This window comes from Pongo abelii, chromosome 2 (assembly GCF_028885655.2).
Source record: "Pongo abelii isolate AG06213 chromosome 2, NHGRI_mPonAbe1-v2.0_pri, whole genome shotgun sequence".
In the NCBI taxonomy this organism is placed as follows: Eukaryota; Metazoa; Chordata; class Mammalia; order Primates; family Hominidae; genus Pongo; species Pongo abelii.
In genome coordinates, this window is record NC_085928.1 from 85,857,727 (window position 1) to 85,878,887 (window position 21,161).

The 21,161-nt window shown below is 39.3% G+C and overlaps 1 protein-coding gene across 2 annotated transcripts in view; it reads right to left on the bottom strand.

Moving 5' to 3' along the window:
• Positions 1-21,161, bottom strand: part of TAFA1 (TAFA chemokine like family member 1) — a 561,076-nt gene that overhangs the window by 125,482 nt on the left and 414,433 nt on the right. For both annotated transcript variants that reach the window (XM_024245394.3, XM_054551902.2), the window contains one exon: positions 4,994-5,134. In XM_024245394.3, coding sequence (XP_024101162.1) covers positions 4,994-5,134 — 141 coding nt within the window. The remainder of the gene's footprint in view (positions 1-4,993; positions 5,135-21,161) is intronic.

Sequence of the window (21,161 nt, forward strand, 5' to 3'; positions counted from 1 at the left end):
TAGTAGTGGGGTAAGACTGGAAGGACATATATTAATATGTTATCTTACAATGTAGTAATAGTCCCTGGGCAATGATATCATGGGTGATTTTAGTGCATGGATGTATCTCTGAAATTTTCAAAATTCCTATTATAAACATGCATTCCTAAAGATGACTTACCAGTATTAGTAATATCCAGGATAATTAGTTGGAAGCATTTCTAAGAAAAGATGATGGCTAAAATTCCACCGTATTCAATTAATATGAAACAAAACTCATAAAGTTTCTCTCTAAGCATTATCCACATTTACTAGTGAGACAGAAAACAGATATTATCATTTAGTGAGCCTCTGACAGGAGTCAGACATTGTGCAAAAAACATTATATAGAAGATTTTCTTAATCCTCAGCACAATCTTAAAAAGTAGAAATGTCTATAATCCCTATTTTACAGACGAGCAAACTGAGCTTAGGAAGCAAATGTCATTCTATCAAAAATACAGACAAGAAAGCTGAGGTTAGAAAGTAAATGTCATTCTATCAAAAATGTCATTCTATCAGTAATAGGTACAGCTATGATTCCATCCAGGTATATCAAATTTCTCAGTCCATGATGTGAATAACTACACTGAAATTTTAATTTATAGTCACACTTTATATTTAATTTTCATTTAGAGATCTAGGCCACCAAAACAATTTTGATCATAGCAACACAATAGACTTGCCCATACATGCCAATGGATTGAAGGATTTTGGAGTAGAATGTTACCAAAAATATAAATAATCAACATAAGAATAAAGAACACTCAATACTTTATTGACTTTTGCCTGGAATGCAGAAAGGATAGCCCTTTTGTTTGAACCAACCACACCAAAGGGTTCAGAGTTTTCAAAGTCGAACAAAGTTTTCCTGAGATAAAAATATTACTGTTATGTGGCTTAACTTCTCACAAATCTTAGGGCTAGATACCATTTCCCCCGCTGTCAGCATAAGCAATGCATTGCACTTCGTGTTTTGTATCCAAATCCTAAAGGCAATTCTATTTCTAGATCATTAGAGATAAAAATGAACTGGAAACAAAATGAAGATTTATAGTTAACGGCTTCAAGGCTGTCTTTGGCAAAGAACATGAGAAACCATCATGATTTTGTTTTATAATGCTTATTGGCTTCTAGGGCCAAGAGTGTCTCCTTTAAGAGAGAGGGAAATAGCTTTGCTCATCTAACTGCCTGACTTTCCTGCATTAGAAGTGCTCACTGTGTTGACTGTAGTGTAGAGTAAGTAAATAATCATAGTGCTAGTTTTTCAACTTAGCACCATTGACACTTTGAGCTGGAGAATTCTTCGTTGTGGGGATTCGACGGGGGCAGGGGTTGTCCTGTGCATTGCAGGATATTCAACAGGATTCATGGCCTCTACCCACTAGGTATCAGTAGCAGCTCCCTTGTTGTGACAGATGTGTAGACAAAAATATCTCCAGACATTACCAAATGATCTCTGGGAGAAATTGCCCCAGTTGAGAACTAGTCCCAGTATATCCCCAAACTTGACTTTTTTACATCCTTTAAAAAACAGTTTGACCTGGCCAGGTGTGGTGGCTCATGCCTGTAATCCTAGCACCTTGGTAGGCCTAGGCAGGAGGGTTGCTTGAGCGTAGGAGTTCAAGACAAGCCTAGGCTACGTAGCACGACCTCATCTCTATGGAAAATAAAAGAAAAATTAGGTTGAGGGAGAATGGTTGCTTGAGTTTGGGACTTTGAGGTTGCAGTAAGCTATGATGGTGCCATGGCACACCACCTGGGTGACAGAGCAAGATCCTATCTCTAAAAAATAAAAATAAAATAGCTTGACCTTCCCATGGCATATAATTGACAGCTGTATATGCCACATAAGCTTGCTCCTCTGGCTGTGACTAGTTGGGCAAATGTTGACACATTGGCCTAAGCTGGGCCAATCACATCTTGTCTTCTCAGATAATGTATTAAGACACAGAAACTGAGTCAAATATATTTGTGCCCTGAAGCAATACAATCATGCTGAGAGAGATTAGAATCAGTACCATGAAAGTAAAAGCCTTATATCATTCTCTAATTTATGAGAAGGTAAAAATAAAAATCTTGAAGAGAGACAGTCTACATAGGAGAGAATTAGGTAAACGAGATCAGAGATAGTATGTTCCACGAACAAAGAAAATGAGATGACAGCTGCCTGAAGAATTTACAAATTCCACGAGGTTTGGCTGAATTTCCTTTAATTGGTTCACCGAGATTCCTTTATTTTCTTAAAATACTTCCTTTTTACTTAGCCTAGCTTGAGTGTGTTTCTCTTTCTAACCACCTACTGACCCACAACGAAAATACACAACATGAATCGATCTAGAAGGTGTCCTTCCTTATCTATATCTAGAGGAAGAACAATGAACACCAAGCCAAGGGATTCAGGTTCAATGTCCTGTTATGTGAACTAAGCAAGTGACTTATTTCTTTGAGTCCTCCTCCTGATTTCTTAAATAAAGGATTTGAAAATCAACTTATACCCAGCTCTAAATTATGAAACATAAAGATGGGAGGAGAGATTTATAGTCCCTTTGCACCTTGGACTCATTGTTTGACAGTAACATATAAAATTGTCTTAAAGGTGGTGGTCTAAATTTGGTATTAGAGTCCATTATGCTGGGCTGAAGAGTCATTCAAGCCAGGGCTTATCAACCATGGGATGAATGGAACACTATTCAACCCTTCCAAGCCTCGGTTTCTACATGTTGAAAATGGTAGATAAAAATGTATCTCCTTATGGTAACCAGCTTCCATCGTGCCCCGCAATGATCCCTGACTGCTGGTCTTCCAGCCCTTGTGGTCTACCACCACAATGAATAGGGGCTGGTGGGTATAACCTGTAGGATATTGTGGAAATAACAAAGTGGAACTTCTGAGGTGACATATAAAGGCGTCTGTATTGTTTTCTTGGATTACTCACTCTGAGGGAAGCCAGCTACCACGTTGTGAGGACACCAAGCTTTTTTTGAGAGGTTCACAAGGCAAGGAACCAAAACCATCTCCCAACAGCCATGTGAACAAGCCATCTTAAAACCGTTCTGCCATATCAGTCAAACCTTCAGATCTTGACTGCAACCACATGAGATACTCTAAGCCAGAACCTCATAAGTTTAATTCGTGACACACAGAAACTGTGACATAATGTTTTCTGCTTTAAGCTGTTAAGTTTTGGGATTTGTTATATCACAATAGAGAAAAAATATACTGCTTTGTAGAAGTGTTGGAAGGATTAAATAAAATAATGCACGAGAAGTGTTTAGCACAGGATTTGATCCGTAATGAGGACTCAGAACAATTCTATTTGTTCATCAGTCTTTCTGGAGCACCCAGAGTGGTACCTGGAATACAGTAAGTGCTCATTAAATACGTGTTGAATGAACGTTAGGTGTTGTTATATTTGTCAGGCCTCTGAGCCCAAGCCAGGCCATCGCATCCCCTGTGACTTGCACATATACACCCAGATGGCCTGAAGTAACTGAAGAATCACAAAAGAAGTGAATATGCCCTGCCCCGCCTTAACTGATGACATTCCACCACAAAAGAAGTGTAAATGGCCGGTCCTTGCCTTAACTGATGATATGCCACCACAAAAGAAGTGAAAATGGCCAGTCCTTGCCTTAAGTGATGACATTACCTTGTGAAAGTCATTTTCCTGGCTCATCCTGGCTCAAAAAGCTCCCCCACTGAGCACCTTGCGACCCCCCACTCTGCCTGCCAGAGAATAACTCCCCTTTGACTGTAATTTTCCTTTATCTACCCAAATCCTATAAAATGGCCCCACACTTATCTCCCTTTGCTGACTCTCTTTTCGTACTAAGCCCGCCTGCACCCAGGTGATTAAAAGCTTTATAGCTCACACAAAGCCTATTTGGTGGTCTCTTCACACGGACGCGCATGAAAATATTTATTATGATTATCACCATCATCATTCTCTATAGCCTCAGTCCAAAATCATTTCCCAAATGAGCTGGACCTTCATGTTTCTTGACCTGAAAAAAATCCCTTTACCGTAATTTGCTGTAAAAAAATTAAAAATAAAGATATTTGAAACCCCAGAACCCAGAAGTTTTAGTTCATGTTGTGCTGCTATAATGGAATATCTGAGACTGACTAATTTATAATGAATAGAAGTTTATCAGCTCACAGTACTAAAGGCTGGGAAGTACAAGATCAAGGCATCAGGTAAGGGTCTTCTCGCCGCAGCATCACATGATGAAAGGCAGAAAGACAAGGGTGCAAGAGAAGTATACACTTACCCTTTTATATTAGCATTAATTCCACCCATAAGGGCAGGCTCCCTGATACGATTTGGATTTATGTCCCTGTCCAAATCTCATGTGAAATTGTAATCCCCAGTGTTGGAACAGGGGCCTGGTGAGAGGTGATTGGCTCATGGAGGCAGACTTCCCCCTTGTTGTTCTTATGATAGTGAGTGAGTTCTCACAAGATCTGGTTGTTTAAAATTGTGTAGTACCTCCCCCTTTGCTCTCTTCCTCCTTTCTAGGCCATGTAAGACCTGCTTGCTTCTCCTTCACTTTCTCCCATGATTGAAAGTTTCCTGGGGCCTCTGTAGCCATGCTTCCTGTACAGCCTGTGCATCCATGAGCCAATTAAGCTTCTTTTCTTTATAAATTACCCAGTCTCAGGTTTTTCCTTATAGCAGTGTGAGAATGGACTAATATAGTTGCTCACAGCCCAGTCACCTCTCAAAGGTCTCACCTCTCAACGCTGCAATGGCAAGCAAATTTCAACATCGATTTTTTGGGAAAAAATCATTCAAATAATAGCACCAGAGAAAAAAGAATTCAAACTCTGCTGAGGCTGGCAATTGTATAACTTTCTAACACTTTGGATGCACCTTGTTTATTATCTGGAACCATATTAGATAAAACAAGAAATTACATTAGGTATAGTGAACGCCATGTGAACTTTTCAAGAGGTAAAACCAGGTACCTACCATCGACGCAAGAAGGCCGGTTTCTTGTTGTTCCAGCCACTTTTCCAGGTAGACAGGAACACTTTACTGTTTGTGACCGCTCCTCAATGCGATTCTTGTTACAACATCGGTGTGCTGCTATCACTTCACACGTCCCTCCTTCTGGTAAAAGAGAAAGAACAGGGACACTGATTAGAAATAACTCAGGGACTATTCGAGGCCCTGGGAGTGCATGTAGCGGGGTTGAGGAAAGTAATTGAAATTATAGAAACAGTTTCCATGAAATATAATTACGAAAGGACTCTCTTCTACTATGTGTAATCACGGAGAGGACAGTGCTGTACTTCCAAACCAACAAAGAATACCAATGGATAGCCCCCAAGATGTGGCAATTCTGGCCTGTAGGTATTGAGAGGCAGTAAAGCAATGAATGCCTGGAACTAACACACCCAATAAAGATGCTGCCTGATTTAAATGCATATTTTGGGAGCCATCTTTTGTGTTATCATCACATTTAAGATTCTCTGAGCTCTACTGACAAGTGACACTCCAGTGATACAGAAGCTACAGTGCCATAAAAACTGCCCAGAAATCAGCTCTTCCTTCCATTGCCTGCCTACTCTCAAGAGGGGCTAAATAGAAAATCTATTCGGGAGATATTTCCCAAACCTAGACTTCATCCGCAAATGAAAGAAAGAATTGCTGGAGAAAATGGGTAGGTGCTTTAAACAATGTCTCAAATTGCAGGCCTGGTCATATAGCTTGACTTAATTGTAACAGCTCATCCATGCATTCATCAGAATTTATTGGCAAACTAATGTATGTCACTCTCCACTAGGTTCTTAGCAGGTGAACTACCGGCTCTGCATAAAGGCTGATAAGCATCCAAGTGGGCCTTTCGCCAGAAATCAGCTAAATCAGCTAAGTCAGATCTCTAGGGACACATAAAAGATACACCAAGTGACCAGAAACCAGGAATCAGCTTTCTCAACATCAAGTTTGGAGTTCAGAATAGACCCAGACCATTTAGGATTCTTGCCATTTAGGATTCAGTTGGCAAAAATTCACCAAGCATTTGTTAAGCACCCTCTATATTCAAATTACTGCGTGATAAACTGTATGGATGAGAATACATCCCCTGTACATAGAGGATACATATGGACACTTAGAAAACATTGTAAAAAAGAAAAGGAGGGAGAAAGGAAGGAGAGAAGACTTAAGACACAGCTTCATCCTTTCATCCTGTCCTCTGAGAACTGTGCAATGCAGAGATCCTTAGTGCAGTGGTGACGGGGTGTGATGTTGCTCCCTCCCCCATAATAATAGCTGGCCAGTTTGGAGATATTTCTGATTGTCATCACTGGTTGGAGCACACAGCTACTTGCGTCTTTCAGGTAGGAAGCAGGGCTATGTTAAACATCCCACAATGCCCAGGATGGCCTCCCATAGAAAGAATGATCTGGCTCAAAAGATCGCTATTGTGAAGGTGTTGAGAAACCCTGGCCTAACATGAAAGAAACACAAGAGTCTCTGATTTTGAGTAGACTAATTATGTTTCTCTCCATGGAAGGGAAGAGTTCAGGCTTTCACATCAGCCTCTTTTAGTTTGAATCTCAGCTCTGTCACTTACTGAATGCCTTAGTTTCTTCATCTGTAAAATGGGAATAATAGTAACATCTGTATCACAGGGTTGTGTGAGTATAAACAGAGAGAACACATGTAAAGGGGTTAGCGCTGAGCCTGACATATGGTAAAGAGTCTGTATATGCTTCCTATAATAAGAATACCAGAGTGACTGGATATTATTTATATCTTTGTACGTGCCAACAAAGGTATAAATTTATATCTTTGGTGCCAACAAAGATATAAGTTTATATCTTTGGTGCCAACAAAGATATAAATAACATATTTTCTGTCTTAGAGGGATTGAAAATATGGTTTCTCCTGGAATACTCACTCCTACTTCCCATCCCTCCAACCTCCTCACTCCAACACAAATGATTTTGCCAGTTAACTCTCTTTAGAGCTCAACTCAAAGGTCAGTTCCTTAGAGAATGCTCCTCACTTCTACCTTTGTTCATTCTATTAGCACCCTACACATTTCCTGTGTTTAGTTGTTCATGTCTGTGCCCCAGCCAAACTGTAAGCTTGACTGGGGTCAAGGTTGTCACTTGTTTCCTCACAGCAATAAATGGGAATTTTTGGAACAAAGGACTGGTGTGGTACAGGTATTTCTCTAGGGCAACCACCTTGGTAAGCTATATGCAGGAGGAGTTGGAGAAGTACAAGGTAGCGAAGGAGAAGAAATAAATGGCTCGTGCAAAACACTGAGTAGAAGAAAGAAGGCTGCAACTTGCTCATGGAAGAGTGCCTTACTATCTCCACATGCACAACACTGGGATTCAAGTTAATGGAATAGGGCTAATCATATATTACACTCTTTAACTCAGACACCTGCAATCACGTTACTTTAGCTTATAATTGTCAGCTACAAATACCCTCAGTCAAGTCAGTAATAGCTAGTTCGACACGTCACGAAAATGCCACTAATTTTAAAGTCACCTCTTGGCTCTAATACAAGAGTGGAGCAGGATTTATTATTGAAAATGGCACAAGGCACATGAAAGCTATCAGGATGTATTTTGAATCTCATTTGATTTACAGTCAAGTCAACAGACACAATGACAGACATGCCAGATCGCTTGAGTTACTGCACTGAGTTAAATAATACTGACAACAAGGTGGGCACTGAAGGTCCAAAGCCTGTCCCTCATGGCACTGTTGTCAAAGAGCCAAAGGAATGGTTCTCTGCTACTCTTGGAGCTCACTGCCATTTCTGGAGCTCTGATTTGGGTGCTGGATGCTGTATTAATTATACGCATTCCAGCAACTTTACAAGGTATTGTCCCCACTTTACACATGAGAAGCTGAGGCTCAGAGGGGTTGAGTTGAATAACTTGCCCAGAATCACATAAATGTGACCCCAGTCTACTAGATCCCAAAACTCATGCTTTTTGCATCTTTTCACAAGTGGTTGTTCCTTCTGGTTGAAAAACTTCCAAGAAAATGTTTGACACTTGGCTTAGAAAGGTTATCAAGGTTAAATATCCGAGCCACCCCTCCTCCCCTAGTTGTGACTCTGACCTTATTTGTTTTGTTTGTTTGTTTGTTTTGAGATGGCATTTTGCTCCTGTTGCCCAGGCTGGAGTACAATGGCACGATCTCGGCTCACTGCAACCTCTGCCTCCCCAGTTCAAGTGATTCTCTCGCCTCAGCCTCCCAAGTAGCTGGGATTACAGGCATGTACCACCATGCCCAGCTAATTTTTTTGTATTTTTAGTAGAGACAGGGTTTCTCCATGTTGGTCAGGATGGTCTTGAACTCCCGACCTCAGGTGATCCATCCGTCTCGGCCTCCCAGAGTGCTGGGATTACTGGTGTGAGCCACTGCGCCCAGCGGATTTGTTATGACTCTCTCCTTGCCTTTCCTCCATGGACACTGGTCACTTTGATGGTTACTGCATGAGCACCCCAGGCATGTACCCCATGAGGGTCACTGTATCACCTGAGACACACTACCAACAGATCTCTGGCTCACCCACTCCCCACTCCATCATTGCTCAAATGTCACTTAATCAGAGGCACACTTGACCTGTCTACTTAAAATAAATCATACTCCCCTTATCAGGCACTCATGAGCTCCCTTGCTTTATGTCCCCTCACCCCCCTGCCCCCAACACGTGTAACTTTCAAACACAGTATATAATTTTCTCATGACATTATTGTCCGTGTGTCCCATTGGAAATCAAACTCTTCCAGAACATGGATTCTTATTGTTTTATGTATTCAACAATGTCTCACATATTATTATCAAGGTTTAAAATGTGCTTTTAACACATATTTCATTTAATTTTCAAAGTAGTTGAAAGATGGAGATAGAACTATTGTTATTTCCATTTTCTAGAGATGATACAGACTTACAGCAAGCAATATAGCCATGCAACCAATGGTAATAATAATAATATGAAAGAAATTAATCATTTATTGAGTTTTTCCTATGTGCCCAATACCATAATAAACACATCACAAATTTGTATTTTACAGGAGAAGCAAATAAGACCAAGAGTGACTTAGAAACTTGCCCATGTTTCAACCTACAGAATGGGAGAAATATTTTACTATCTACCCATCTGACAAAGGGCTAATATCCAGAATCTACAAAGAACTTAAATAAATTTACAAGAAAAAAATCAAACAACCCCATCAAAAAGTGGGCAAAGGATATGAACAGACATTTCTCAAAAGAAGACATTTATGTAGCCAACAGACACATGACAAAATGCTCATCATCACTGGCCATCAGAGAAATGCAAATCAAAACCACAATGAGATACCATCTCACACCAGTTAGAATGGTGATCATTAAAACGTCAGGAAACAACAGGTGCTGGAGAGGATGTGGAGAAATAGGAACACTTTTACACTGTTGGTGGGACTGTAAACTAGTTCAACCATTGTGGAAGACAGTGTGGCAATTCCTCAAGGATCTAGAACTAGAAATACCATTTGACCCAGCCATCCTATTACTGGGCATATAACCAAAGGATTATAAATCATGCTGCTGTAAAGACACATGCACACGTATGTTTATTGCGGCACTATTCACAATAGCAAAGACTTGGAACCAACCCAAATGTCCATCAATGATAGACTGGATTAAGAAAATGTGGCACATATACACCATGGAATACTATGCAGCCATAAAAAAGGATGAGTTCATGTCCTTTGTAGGGACATGGATGAAGCTGGAAACCATCATTCTGAGCAAACTATCACAAGGACATAAAACCAAACACAGCATGTTCTCATTCATAGGTGGGAACTGAACAATGAGAACACTTGGACACAGGGTGGGGAACATCACACACCAGGGCCTGTTGTGGAGTGGGGGGTGGGGGAAGGGATAGCATTAGGAGATTTACCTAATGTAAATGACAAGTTAACGGGTGCAGCACACCAATATGGCACATATATACATATGTAACAAACCTGCATGTTGTGCACATGTACCCTAGAACTTAAAGTATAATAATAATAATAAAAAAGAATATATATCCAAATTTAAAATGCAAAAGAAAAAAAAAAAGAAACTTGCCCATATTTTACCTAGCAAGGAGCCAATAGCATTGAGACCAGAACACAGACCCTCACCCCATATACAGTGCTGTTTCCCCGTCCCACCCTGACGTACATGCTGTCATTTCTTTGAAAAAGGAAGAAAAGCATGGTAACTGGGAAATGATGACTGCTCCATTTTCATTAAAGACTTGTATATAAAGTCAATGACCCCAGGCCATATCTTCCTTAGGCTCACAGATGGTGGATTTGCACACAGGAGGCCAGGAAGGTGTTGCTCTAAATAACAGGCTCATTGGTTTTGACAAGTTGAACTATGGCCTCAATCACACGTGCTGCTCAGGTACACTGGTGCAGAGCCCAGAAATAGGTCTTGGTGGACACAGTGGAACCCCACAGGACCCCAAGTTTTGGAAGGTCTGATTGGCCCATCATACCCAAATCTCATTCCCAAAGTTTACATTGTGACAGACCTAGCAGACAGTCAAATGGAGCAATTTAATCTTTCAATCTATCCTGCCCATGGAAGCCTGGGCTTGTATTAAAAAAGTAAAAATATTAGATCTTTGGCAGGAAGAGTCACACTTACATAACTTTGCTCTAAAGACACATTTTGTGGGACTTTATGGATTATCCAAGGGGGCTCAGTTACCTCTACTCTAAGAAAGGGGATATTCTATTTTTAAAATTTGGTATAATAATCTATTCTTCACAGAGATTCTTCTGCTAAGGAAAAAGTGAAATCAGTCATACTTAGGTGATTATCAGCTATCTAAAGGTAGTATTAAATGACAAATATTTGATTGATACATTATTAACTAAAGGCTAGGCTTTATTCAGATTCTTTTAGTTTTTACATAATATACTTTCCTGTTTCAGGGTCCCATCAAAGATATCACATTACATTTAGATGGGTAGATGATTGAACAAAATGAAAAATGAATAACAAATCTGCGGATTTTTGCATGATCAAATAATATGGAACCTAACCGAGAAGGGTATATGCCTTTGGTATAGCAGAATATATATACAGAGTATAGTAAGCTTGTAAAATACACACCTTCCCCCATTCCTATGTGTTTTTTACTTCTTGGCTACATCAAGAGCCCACCTTTACTTGGGCCCACCCATGATACAGTGAGAAGGTGATCAAATTCTATAAGGACATAAAATAACATAAAATTCCTATTATAACCCAGAGATAAAATTTTTCAAGACTCCCTCAGACAAAAAGATTTTACTTATCTATTGTCCCCATCAGCTGGCTTCTTGGAAAAAGAGAAAGGAAACCAAAATGTTCCCCAGAGTTTCTCCCAATGAAAGGGAAGAGTTAAGTTTGTCATACCCTTTCTGGAAATTAGAAAATGTCCATTTTAATCCAATGTATTTGCATTTTAAGTTTTACCTTGTGAACTATCCTTTCAAACTTAACTGCCAAGGTTATTTCAAAATGATATTTGTCATGCAAATATCTTTCAGACTTTTCCTTGGTGTCAATGCCTATCCATTTCTAAATTTCATCTCAATCCAAGTCAAAGTGATTTCAAGATGATCTATGGTTTCTCAAAGCTAAGTCATCTAAGTGCTTCCTTAGAAAATGCAGCTTCCTTTTTTTTTTTTTTTTTTGCTTACGGAAAATGGTCTCTTTTTTGGATTTCACCCAGGATCTGTAGATCTAAAAAACAAGACAGATGAAGTAACCTACTATCTAATGGCAGAGGATGTAGAATAACGAACAGGCTAGTATGGAGGTTGTTTGTACTACTCAGATTTTCCAGATTATTGTTTCTGTTATCAGTTAATCTGCAGAAAACATATATCTAAAATATCTATAAAATTAGTCCAAAACCCTAAATCTAGCATTATAAGGGATCCCATTGTTCTTTCCAGCTAGGAGGTAAATGCCGTAATTATCTGGCTAATGCACACCGATCTGGAAAAGTTAGATGTGTTAAATGTACTCTGCTTCCCAGTTCTCTTTCTGCTACAAATCTTCAAAACAGTGGCCTTTCTTCTCATTCCTTTTGCCCAAGTTGACCCTGGTGTTAAGGAGAAGGGCCCTTGCAAAAAAAAAAAAAAGCTCCATGGGGCATCTCTCTAGTTTCCCATCTGCTCTTTTCTCTTCGGTTTGTCAGAGCCCTGAATACATTATCAAACCTATTTTTAACAGGAAAAGAAATTTTCTAATATCCAAAAAAGAGAAAAAGATAGCATTTCCAGATTATTTCCGGCAGCAGCAACTCTGAGCTGGAAAAGTTAAAAAATGCCAAGTCCAATATGCTCCTAGCAATGATCCCTCCTTCCCAGCTCAATGTATCACTGTCTTGACCTGTACTAGTGAGGAAACAAGGAAGATAAATTGCTAAGATAATGTTTCTTTTAAAAGGGTCCCCACTGGTGACAATTATGTGTCATGATGGAAAGGGAAGAAGAGGTTAGGAATGACTGGCAGGCTGATGACTAAAAGCTTGACAACTGGCATTGTAAGTCAGGGTTTGCCCCCAGATCTGATATTTAATAGAAATAGCTCATACCAACCAACTGGATCACTCTGGGCTACAAACTGGGTCAACTTTTTAGAATGGACATCTATGGGAACTTGCAAATATCCGGTCCTTTTCATCTGCCAGGATACTACTGAATGTATATTCAGTAGTATCTTTCGCTGTTGGTGATTGTATTAGTCTGTTTTCACATTGCTATAAAGATACTACCTGAGACTGGGTAATTTATGAATAAAAGAGGTTTAATTGACTCACAGTTCTGCATGACTTGGGAGGCCTCAGGAAACTTACAGTCACGGTAGAGTGTGAAGGGAAAGCAAGTACCTTCTTAAAAATGTGGCAGGAGAGTGCAGGGGAAACGGCCATTTTAAAATTATCAGATTTTATGGGAACTCCCCCACCATCATGAGAACAGCATGGGGGAAACCACTCTCATGACCCAATCACCTCCAACCAGGTCCCTCTCTTGACATGTGGGGATTACAATTCAAGATGTGATTTGAGTGGGGACATAGTGCCAAACCATATCTATCAGTGGTTTCATGTCCAAGACCAAGCATAGCCAAACAACTTAAAATTATCACAACAGCAGGTTTTCTGGGAAAGAAGAAAAGATGCTAAGTGGGGAGTGTAAATTGGAATAGAGAGAATTGCTTTAAAAATAAAAAGAGAGGGAATGTAAGCCTAAGCCCTGTACATGTACATGTGTGTGGGTATTGCTGTGGTGGCCTTCCTGAACCATACTGTGAGTTATATACTACTGTGTATGAGCCTACATCTCCTACATAATTCTTGTACAATAATATTTATAGTGTACATGATTTTGATTTTTAAAAAATAATGTATTGCTTTTCCTATAAGGAGGAAGGACGACAATTTTTTTCTGTTTTACCACTATTCCAGTACTAAGCTTGAAATCTGGCACTTGTTTGGTCTGTAAATAGCTGTTGAATGAACGTTTTCCTCAAAAACTCACTTTTGACCCCCATTATATGTTCTCTTAGCAAGCTGAACTTTTCTTTTTCAGCCTGACTCCTAACTGGAATTATGGGCTTGTTGTCTAACCTGTTTGGCTGGGCACTCCACGCTGGCAGGGGGACCACATCTTGTTTAATTCTTTATCTCTTGTGCCTGGAATAATAGTGGGCAGTCACACATTTACTAAATGATTAAATGACTGAATAATGAAAGGAAGGAAGGAAGGAAAGAAAGAGAGGGAGGGAAGAATAGATGGAATGTAAAGGGAAGGAAAAGGAAAATAGAAAGGAAACAGTAGAAGAAGAAAGACAATGTATAAATTAATCCTTTTTTGGGAACCTTTTCTGAATATCCATTATGTGGATATTTTCACAAAGATGAATAAGAATGATAAGTGTAGCTTTTGCAAAGATGAGAACTTCCAATATACCTTCTAGAGAAATCAACTTGGGATTTTGGTTTGGGATAGAGTCAAAACATACAAAGGTAAAGCTTTTTACTCTAAGTGAAATAGCTTTAAAATGAAATAGCAATTAAAAGTAACTATCAGGAAACTTCAGTTCTCATTAATAGGCCAGGATATATGCTTATATCCAAAGGCAACTTTTGGAGAAAATGAATAAACCATATTTAAGGAAAGTTAAGATGGACATGATTATTAGAATCCTTGCATTTCCACTTTATTACAAACGGTTCCTTTCTTTAAAAGCTGTAATAAGTAAGAAAAATCACAAATTTTTTTCAGAGTCTCTTTTACAGGACTTTTTGATCAGGGTTGTATAAGTAGCTTTTTTGGAATTCATCGTAGCGGATGTCAGAAATGCATATTTAAGATTGTGTTAAAAATGCTTTATTGACCCAATGGACTGGAAAGAAGCTCTGAGTGTCTTTGTCTGTAAATTATTGACAAGAGGGACACTAATGGATCTTTAAGCATGTTTTGGTTGAGGAGGGCAAAATAGCTGCTTGATTTGTTTATGCTTGAGATTAAACAAATTCCCATCCTTTCTCTCCCAGGGTCCTTGGGTATGTAAAGGGAAAAAGTAGGAAAAAGGAAGAAATTCTGGGCAGGACAACCATGTTTGAGGCAGGGTAGCATAATGGATAGGATCTCAGCTTCCAGAGCCAGGCTGCCGAGACTCAAGTCCTGGGTCTGCTGCTTCCTATTATTTTCCATCCTGTATTTCAAGATTCTCATCTTTAGAATGTGGATAACAGCATCAACTTTACAGGGTTGTTTTAAGAACTACATTATTGCCTAGCTGGGTCAACGGTCTTGGTTTAAGAATAGGGTTGAGGGAGATCCAAAGGGGATTTAGGTCAAGAATATTGCATCCTATAGTGAACAGTAGACATATTACAGCTATTTTTCTAAGCCTTATTTCATTTCAATTCTTGTCCTAATCACAGTAGAATACAACTTATTTATTTTAGTTGTTAGCTCAGGGAAGCTGAAGGGCATTGATGCTGTGATTCAATATCCAGAGACTATCACTGACATCCAGGGTAAATGCCCTGGATTGCAGTAATTCTTATACTTAACAGGTATAAGAATTAAATAAATACAGGCAAAGTGATTATAATAATACCTGGTTCAGAGTAGGCATGAAAATTTACTCTGATATTCCTAATACTATTGAAATTATCATCCTTGACCAGGTCAGAATTATTGGTGGGAAAAATATAACTCTTATTTTTTTCCCTTTTTTCACCAATATGGACTACTCCTCACTCTTATTTTCCTACTCTCATTCCAGGCTAATCACAGAGAAACTGCATTTAGGCATCATTATCTCCCTGAAATAAAATTGCTAAAAGTAAGGTAATACCACAGTCAACTCAACACCCACCCACTAGATTTCTTCAATTTTTAAAAGAAGAAAATGGCTTATACGTTGGATATGTTGAAACTCTACTGCAGAAATAACTTTTAGCTACTGGCCTACCCCCATGGAAATACATTTTACCCAAAGGTGCACCAATGAGGTTACAAGAACACACTTGATTCCTTACTGCTTTTTACATATTGTGGAACTTTTACTCTTTCCCAACAAGGATGCATCAGAGAGCATGAGGAAAGGGAACTCATGTGATGGATTGGACATCTGACTGCCTTTGGGCTACTCTTAGATCTGCCTTCAAATTTTTGTTAAAATAAGGCTGAGGATATATCTCCACTTTTCTATTCTCTGTCCTCAAATTTGCTTGCTTGATGTAGACTTTCCTTCAATACATTCCAAATTAATGCAACCTCAGAAATGAAACAACTGAAAGGGAAGTTTCTTCCTCAAAGTGGGGCATTCACTCTGGATGTCAATATAAGTCTCTGGAAACTGAATCACAGCTTCCCTGAGCCAACATCTAAAATGAATAAGTTGTATTCTACTATGATTAGGACAAGAATTGAAATGAAATAAGGCTTAGAAAAATAGCTATGTTTACGTTCATTCTAGGGTGCAATGTTCTTGACTTAAATCCCCTTTGGATCTCCCCTGACCCTGTTCTTAAACCGGGACCATTGAACCAGCTAGGCAATAGTTGATCAGGCTTTCCTTCACCAGTGCTATCCTTTAGGGCTGAGAATGACATGGAAACAATTTCTAGAACAGACATAGGCCATGCTATTTTATATGAATAACTCCTCTAGCTATACTAATTTTTCTAAAATTATATAAAACACTGACATAAAAGATTGAATATACTAATATCTAATATAATTTTGAATAATTAACACCACTTTGGTTACTAGCTGGATGAATTTGGAGCAAGTTGTAACCTCTAAGCCCTCGTCCCTCTAAGCAAAATGCCTAAATTTAATGGATACTGTAAGCATTAGAGATTGTATATGAAAAGTAATTAATAAATTGAGCAGCACATAGTAGGTGTACTATAAATAGAGGCTGCCATTCTCCTTGTTATTAATATAAAAATTGAAACCCAATTTCAAAGGCAACACTGGAGGAGGATGAAAGGGTAAAATTCTGAAATGCTGGAAAACGGAGTCATTTGCCTTTTAGGTTCCAGGTTCCAAAGACCCCAAATTTCTGAGCTCTTCCTGCAATGGTGGGTGGCCTAATATGTTTTTTCCGTTGCATACTCACTTTGTCTAGTCTTTTTTTTTTTTTTTTTTTTGAGATAGAGTCTCACTCCATTGCCTAGGTTGGAGTGCAGTGGCATGATCACAGCTCACTATGGCCTTAGCCTCCCAGGCTCAACTGATCCTCCCACCTCAGCCTCCCGAGTAGCTGGAACTGCAAGACCATTCCACTATGCTTGGCTAATGTTTTGATTTGTATTTTTGTAGAGATAGGCGTCTCCGTTTGTACTCCCTATGTATTACTCCTAGGTTACAAACCATGCCGGTCTCGATCTCCTAGGTTCAAGCAGTCCTCCCATTCTCAAGTGATCCTCCCACCTCAGCCTCCCAAAGTGCTGGAATTACAGCTTTGAGCCACCGTGCCTGGCTTGACTTGTCTACTCCTACCTCTTTATTCATTTTTGTTCTATGTTTCTTTATAACATTTATTTAATGATATACAAGCAGGAATACATGCTGAGAAAGAAGCCCAACAATAATCATTAACTTCTTTTTATTCTCTTAAAATGAGATTCTTTCATTATTTTTCACAGATAAGTGTAATGGACGTTAAAACGAACATGGGTGGTGATTACACACAAACTCCTTTATGAAGATATAAAGGTACAGTCAACAAAATAAAGCAGACACTGCAATATGATGACTCTGAATCCATAACTTCTAAACCATAAATATTTCATGATTTTTTTTTCTCCAGCTAAATGAAAAAAATGCCATTGGAATTTTTTTCCAATGGAAAAAATGGAACAGCATTTTTGAGTTCGCTTAGAAGTGAAGATGAAAAGACTAAGACAAAATCTGAGATACTCAAGGAAGAAGTGGCTGTAAAATACTGTCCACTTTAGGGCCAGATGCCCATCAGTTGGTCCTCTTGCTGAGCCATAAACTGATCTCAAACTGCAAATCCACCCATCCTTTTTTTTTTTCTTTTTGAAGCAGAGTCTCGCACTGTCACCTGGGCTGGAGTGCAGTGGCACAATCTCAGCTCACTGCAACCTCTGCCTCCTGGGTTCAAGCGACCCTCCTTCCTCAGCCTCCCAAGTAGCTGGGATTACAGGCACCTGCCACCACACCTGGCTAATTTTTCTGTTTTAGTAGAGATGGGATTTCACTAAGTTGGCCAGGCTGTCTCGAACTCCTGACCTCATGATCTGCCCACTTCGGCCTTCCAAAGTGCTGGGATTGTAGGCATGAGCCACCACACCCAGCCCTTTCTCTTTTTTTGGTCCTATAGGAGAACTGCCCACTACTCCATAGATGTTAGATTTTACTTTCATCTATGGGCCACTTACTAACCACCTCCTAAATAAACTGTTAAATGTTTTGGAAATCTGTTATACAGACACTAAAATTAGTGTTTTGCTTATGTCTAGCATATTCCATAATTGAGGATTTTGTGAAGAAGTTGTCTCTACAGCATCAATGAATGGCATTCTTTTAAATCTCAGCAGATCTGTGAGTGGTAGGATGGTTGAGAGCACAGTGTTTGAGATTGAATTTTGGGTTCATTGACTGGGTTTCAACTGCTTCCACCCTTTATTAGCTGGATTTGTCTCAGGAAAATCATACAAGCTTTCTATTCTTAGTCTCATCTGTAAAATGGGGAAAATAGTACTATAATACTTTTATAATGAGGTTGTTGTGAGGATGAATGAGTAAACACAGGGAAAGCACTTGGAAGAGTGTGAGAGTACAGGAGCAATGTGTTTGATCTGATGCTGTTGCTATTATTAGTATTAGCTGGAGCAGCCATTACGGATGCCAATGACTGTCTCCTCTTCCTGGGCTTATGGTAGTTACTGATCCCCTTGTGGGAGGAGGAGGCATTGACTGTTTTTAGTCAACTGGGTATTAACAGACTTGACATATCACTACCAAGCCGAGCTTTTAATTGCCTGTGCAAGACCTTCCAGGCTCTCATCCTGCTGGTGTGGCAGCCAGTGGTATTTCAGATCAAGGATCAACAAACTTTTTCCATAAACATCCAGATTATAAACACTTTCAGCTTTGTGGGCCATGTGGTCTCTGGAGCAACTACCAAACTTTGCTGTTATATCACAAATGCAGCCTCAAATGATACATAAACAAGTTAGTGTAGCTGTGTGTCAATAATATTTATGGAAACTGAAACTTGAATTTGTGTGATTTTTATGTGTCACAATTTCCAGCCATTTAAAAGGAAAAGATCATTTTTAGTTTGTGGATCATAAAAATCAGACAGTGCACCAGATTTGGCCTACAGGCCAGTTTGCCAACCCCTGTTTTAGACGGTGCCTGCTCCAGAAGTTCTAGTCCCTGAGTAACTCCTGCAAACACAGCCACACTGATGAATAACAAGGGGCTTGTTGTATGATCAAGCAATAAACTTTTGCTGTTTGAAGCCCATGAGATTTGGAGGTTGTTGCTGAAGCTTAACAAAGCCTACTACACAGTCATGCCTCACTTAATGACAAGGATAAGTTCTAATAAATATGTCATTAAGTGATTTCATCATTGTGCTAATTCATAGAGGACACTTACACAAACCTACATGGTATAGCCTACTACTCACCTAGGCTAGATAGTATAGCCTATTACTTCTAGGTTACAAACCAGTACAGCATGCTATTGTACTGCATACTGTAGGCAGCTATAACATAATAAGTACTTGTGTATCTAAATCTATCTAGACATAGAAAAGGTACAGTAAAAATATGGTATTATACCATGTTATCTTACAGGTCTGTCGTTAACTGAAACGTTGTTATGGGACAGATGACTGTATTATTCTTTAAGATGACGAAGGCAAAAGAGATGCCTTCCACCCTTAACAGTATTTAAGTAGCTTCTGAAAATATGTTTACTAATAACTATTGGGTGGAGCCATTTCCAAGGCCTTCACTCAGTGAAATACAGTCTTTCAAATCCATGTCTTCCATGCAGAACTAGAATGAGGTACTTCTGCTTAGCTTTTGCCTGTGCATACATACCTCATCCAAGCCAAGAGTCTGGCCCTTGTCATCTGGATATTTTATTGGTTTAGCTGAGAGGTAATAACAAAAGTATATATTTATTTATATTTTGAGGGCTGTGCCTCACATCTACAGCCAGAGAGATCAGAAAACACACATTTAGGAGAAAAGAAGGCAAACAGTAATTCTGATTTGTGTTGCACATTGTAGATGTCATTAACTATGACTCAGGTAGAAAAATTTATTACTCCTCTTTTTGACAGTGATGACAATTTAATAGTATTTGACTCTACCGAGTTACATACAGCATCCGCAGACACTGAAAGAGACTATTTATCAAGATGATAAATAAGTTTTTATTTTCCTCTCTGGCTGCATGGATGTGATCAGAAGTCTAAGACCACCTGAATTAACTTAGTCTGGCCACCAGGCAGAGGCTAAGCTACCTGGGACCATCTGTGCTTGAAATGAGCTTCCCTTAATAGACCCTCTCCAGGCATGTCAGCACTAACAGAGACAAGTTTGCATGAATGAATGAGCACTGGTGCATTCAGGGTGAGCTTTGGGGTGGAGGGAAGGGAGTTAGTTATACTGGAAATCCTGCTCTCTGGAAATCTCATGCTCACTAATTTCAAACTGCAGAGCTAGTTTTGTCTTCTGGGTTATGTAGCTATTGCAAAGCAGGCTGGCTAAATTCTTGACATGCCAAGAATGTAGAATGAGTTTTTATGGGGAAATATAATAAGAAACACTTTTAAAATAAGTGTTTGTTCTTAGTATTATTGCTATTGCTAGCTGTAGCAGTTATTAATGTTATTAGTTATTTCTACTCTGTAGCAGACACCTGTTCTTTTTGCCTGCACAGCAAACAGTCCTACTTTTACTGATGACTGCTTTTTCTTTCTTCTAGGGAAGCCAGTGGCCTCTCTTCCCCATGTTCAGTTCATGGAGTTTGGGAGGTGCTGATTTCACCCCCTGCTCCAAGAGAGGACACAAGACTGAAGACTGGTAATGAAGATAATGACATCTCTAGTGACCAAGTAGTTGTTAACAAGGGCTATTCACAGCTGTGGATGAACACCTGACACAGTTCTCGTCAATGGTATAAAAATTAAAGTCCGCCGAGGCCATCTAGGAAGATTGCACATTCCCGACATAGTCACTGCTTCTCTTGTCTGTTTTCTCGTTACCACCTAGTGTATTTTCCCCTCAAGTGTGTAGTTAGGAATTAATTAGGTAATTTCCATGTATAAATGTCCACTAAGTTTGATAGTTGAGTCGTTACCAATAACATCTTCTATGAATCAACAGTATATATAAGATTTATACAAATATAAAAACAGATTTGTCTCTTAAAGAATCTGATTGTTTAGAGAGGAATAGAATTTAGAAGTTTCTACTTCACTCAGCCTGAATATGACACTGTTTTCCTTATAGTTGGGAGGATTACTGGGGTTCAAATGCTGATGGCTCCTTATCAGGGCTGGAATAAGCAGCATAAGCAATAAAGCTCTCTTGAGAATC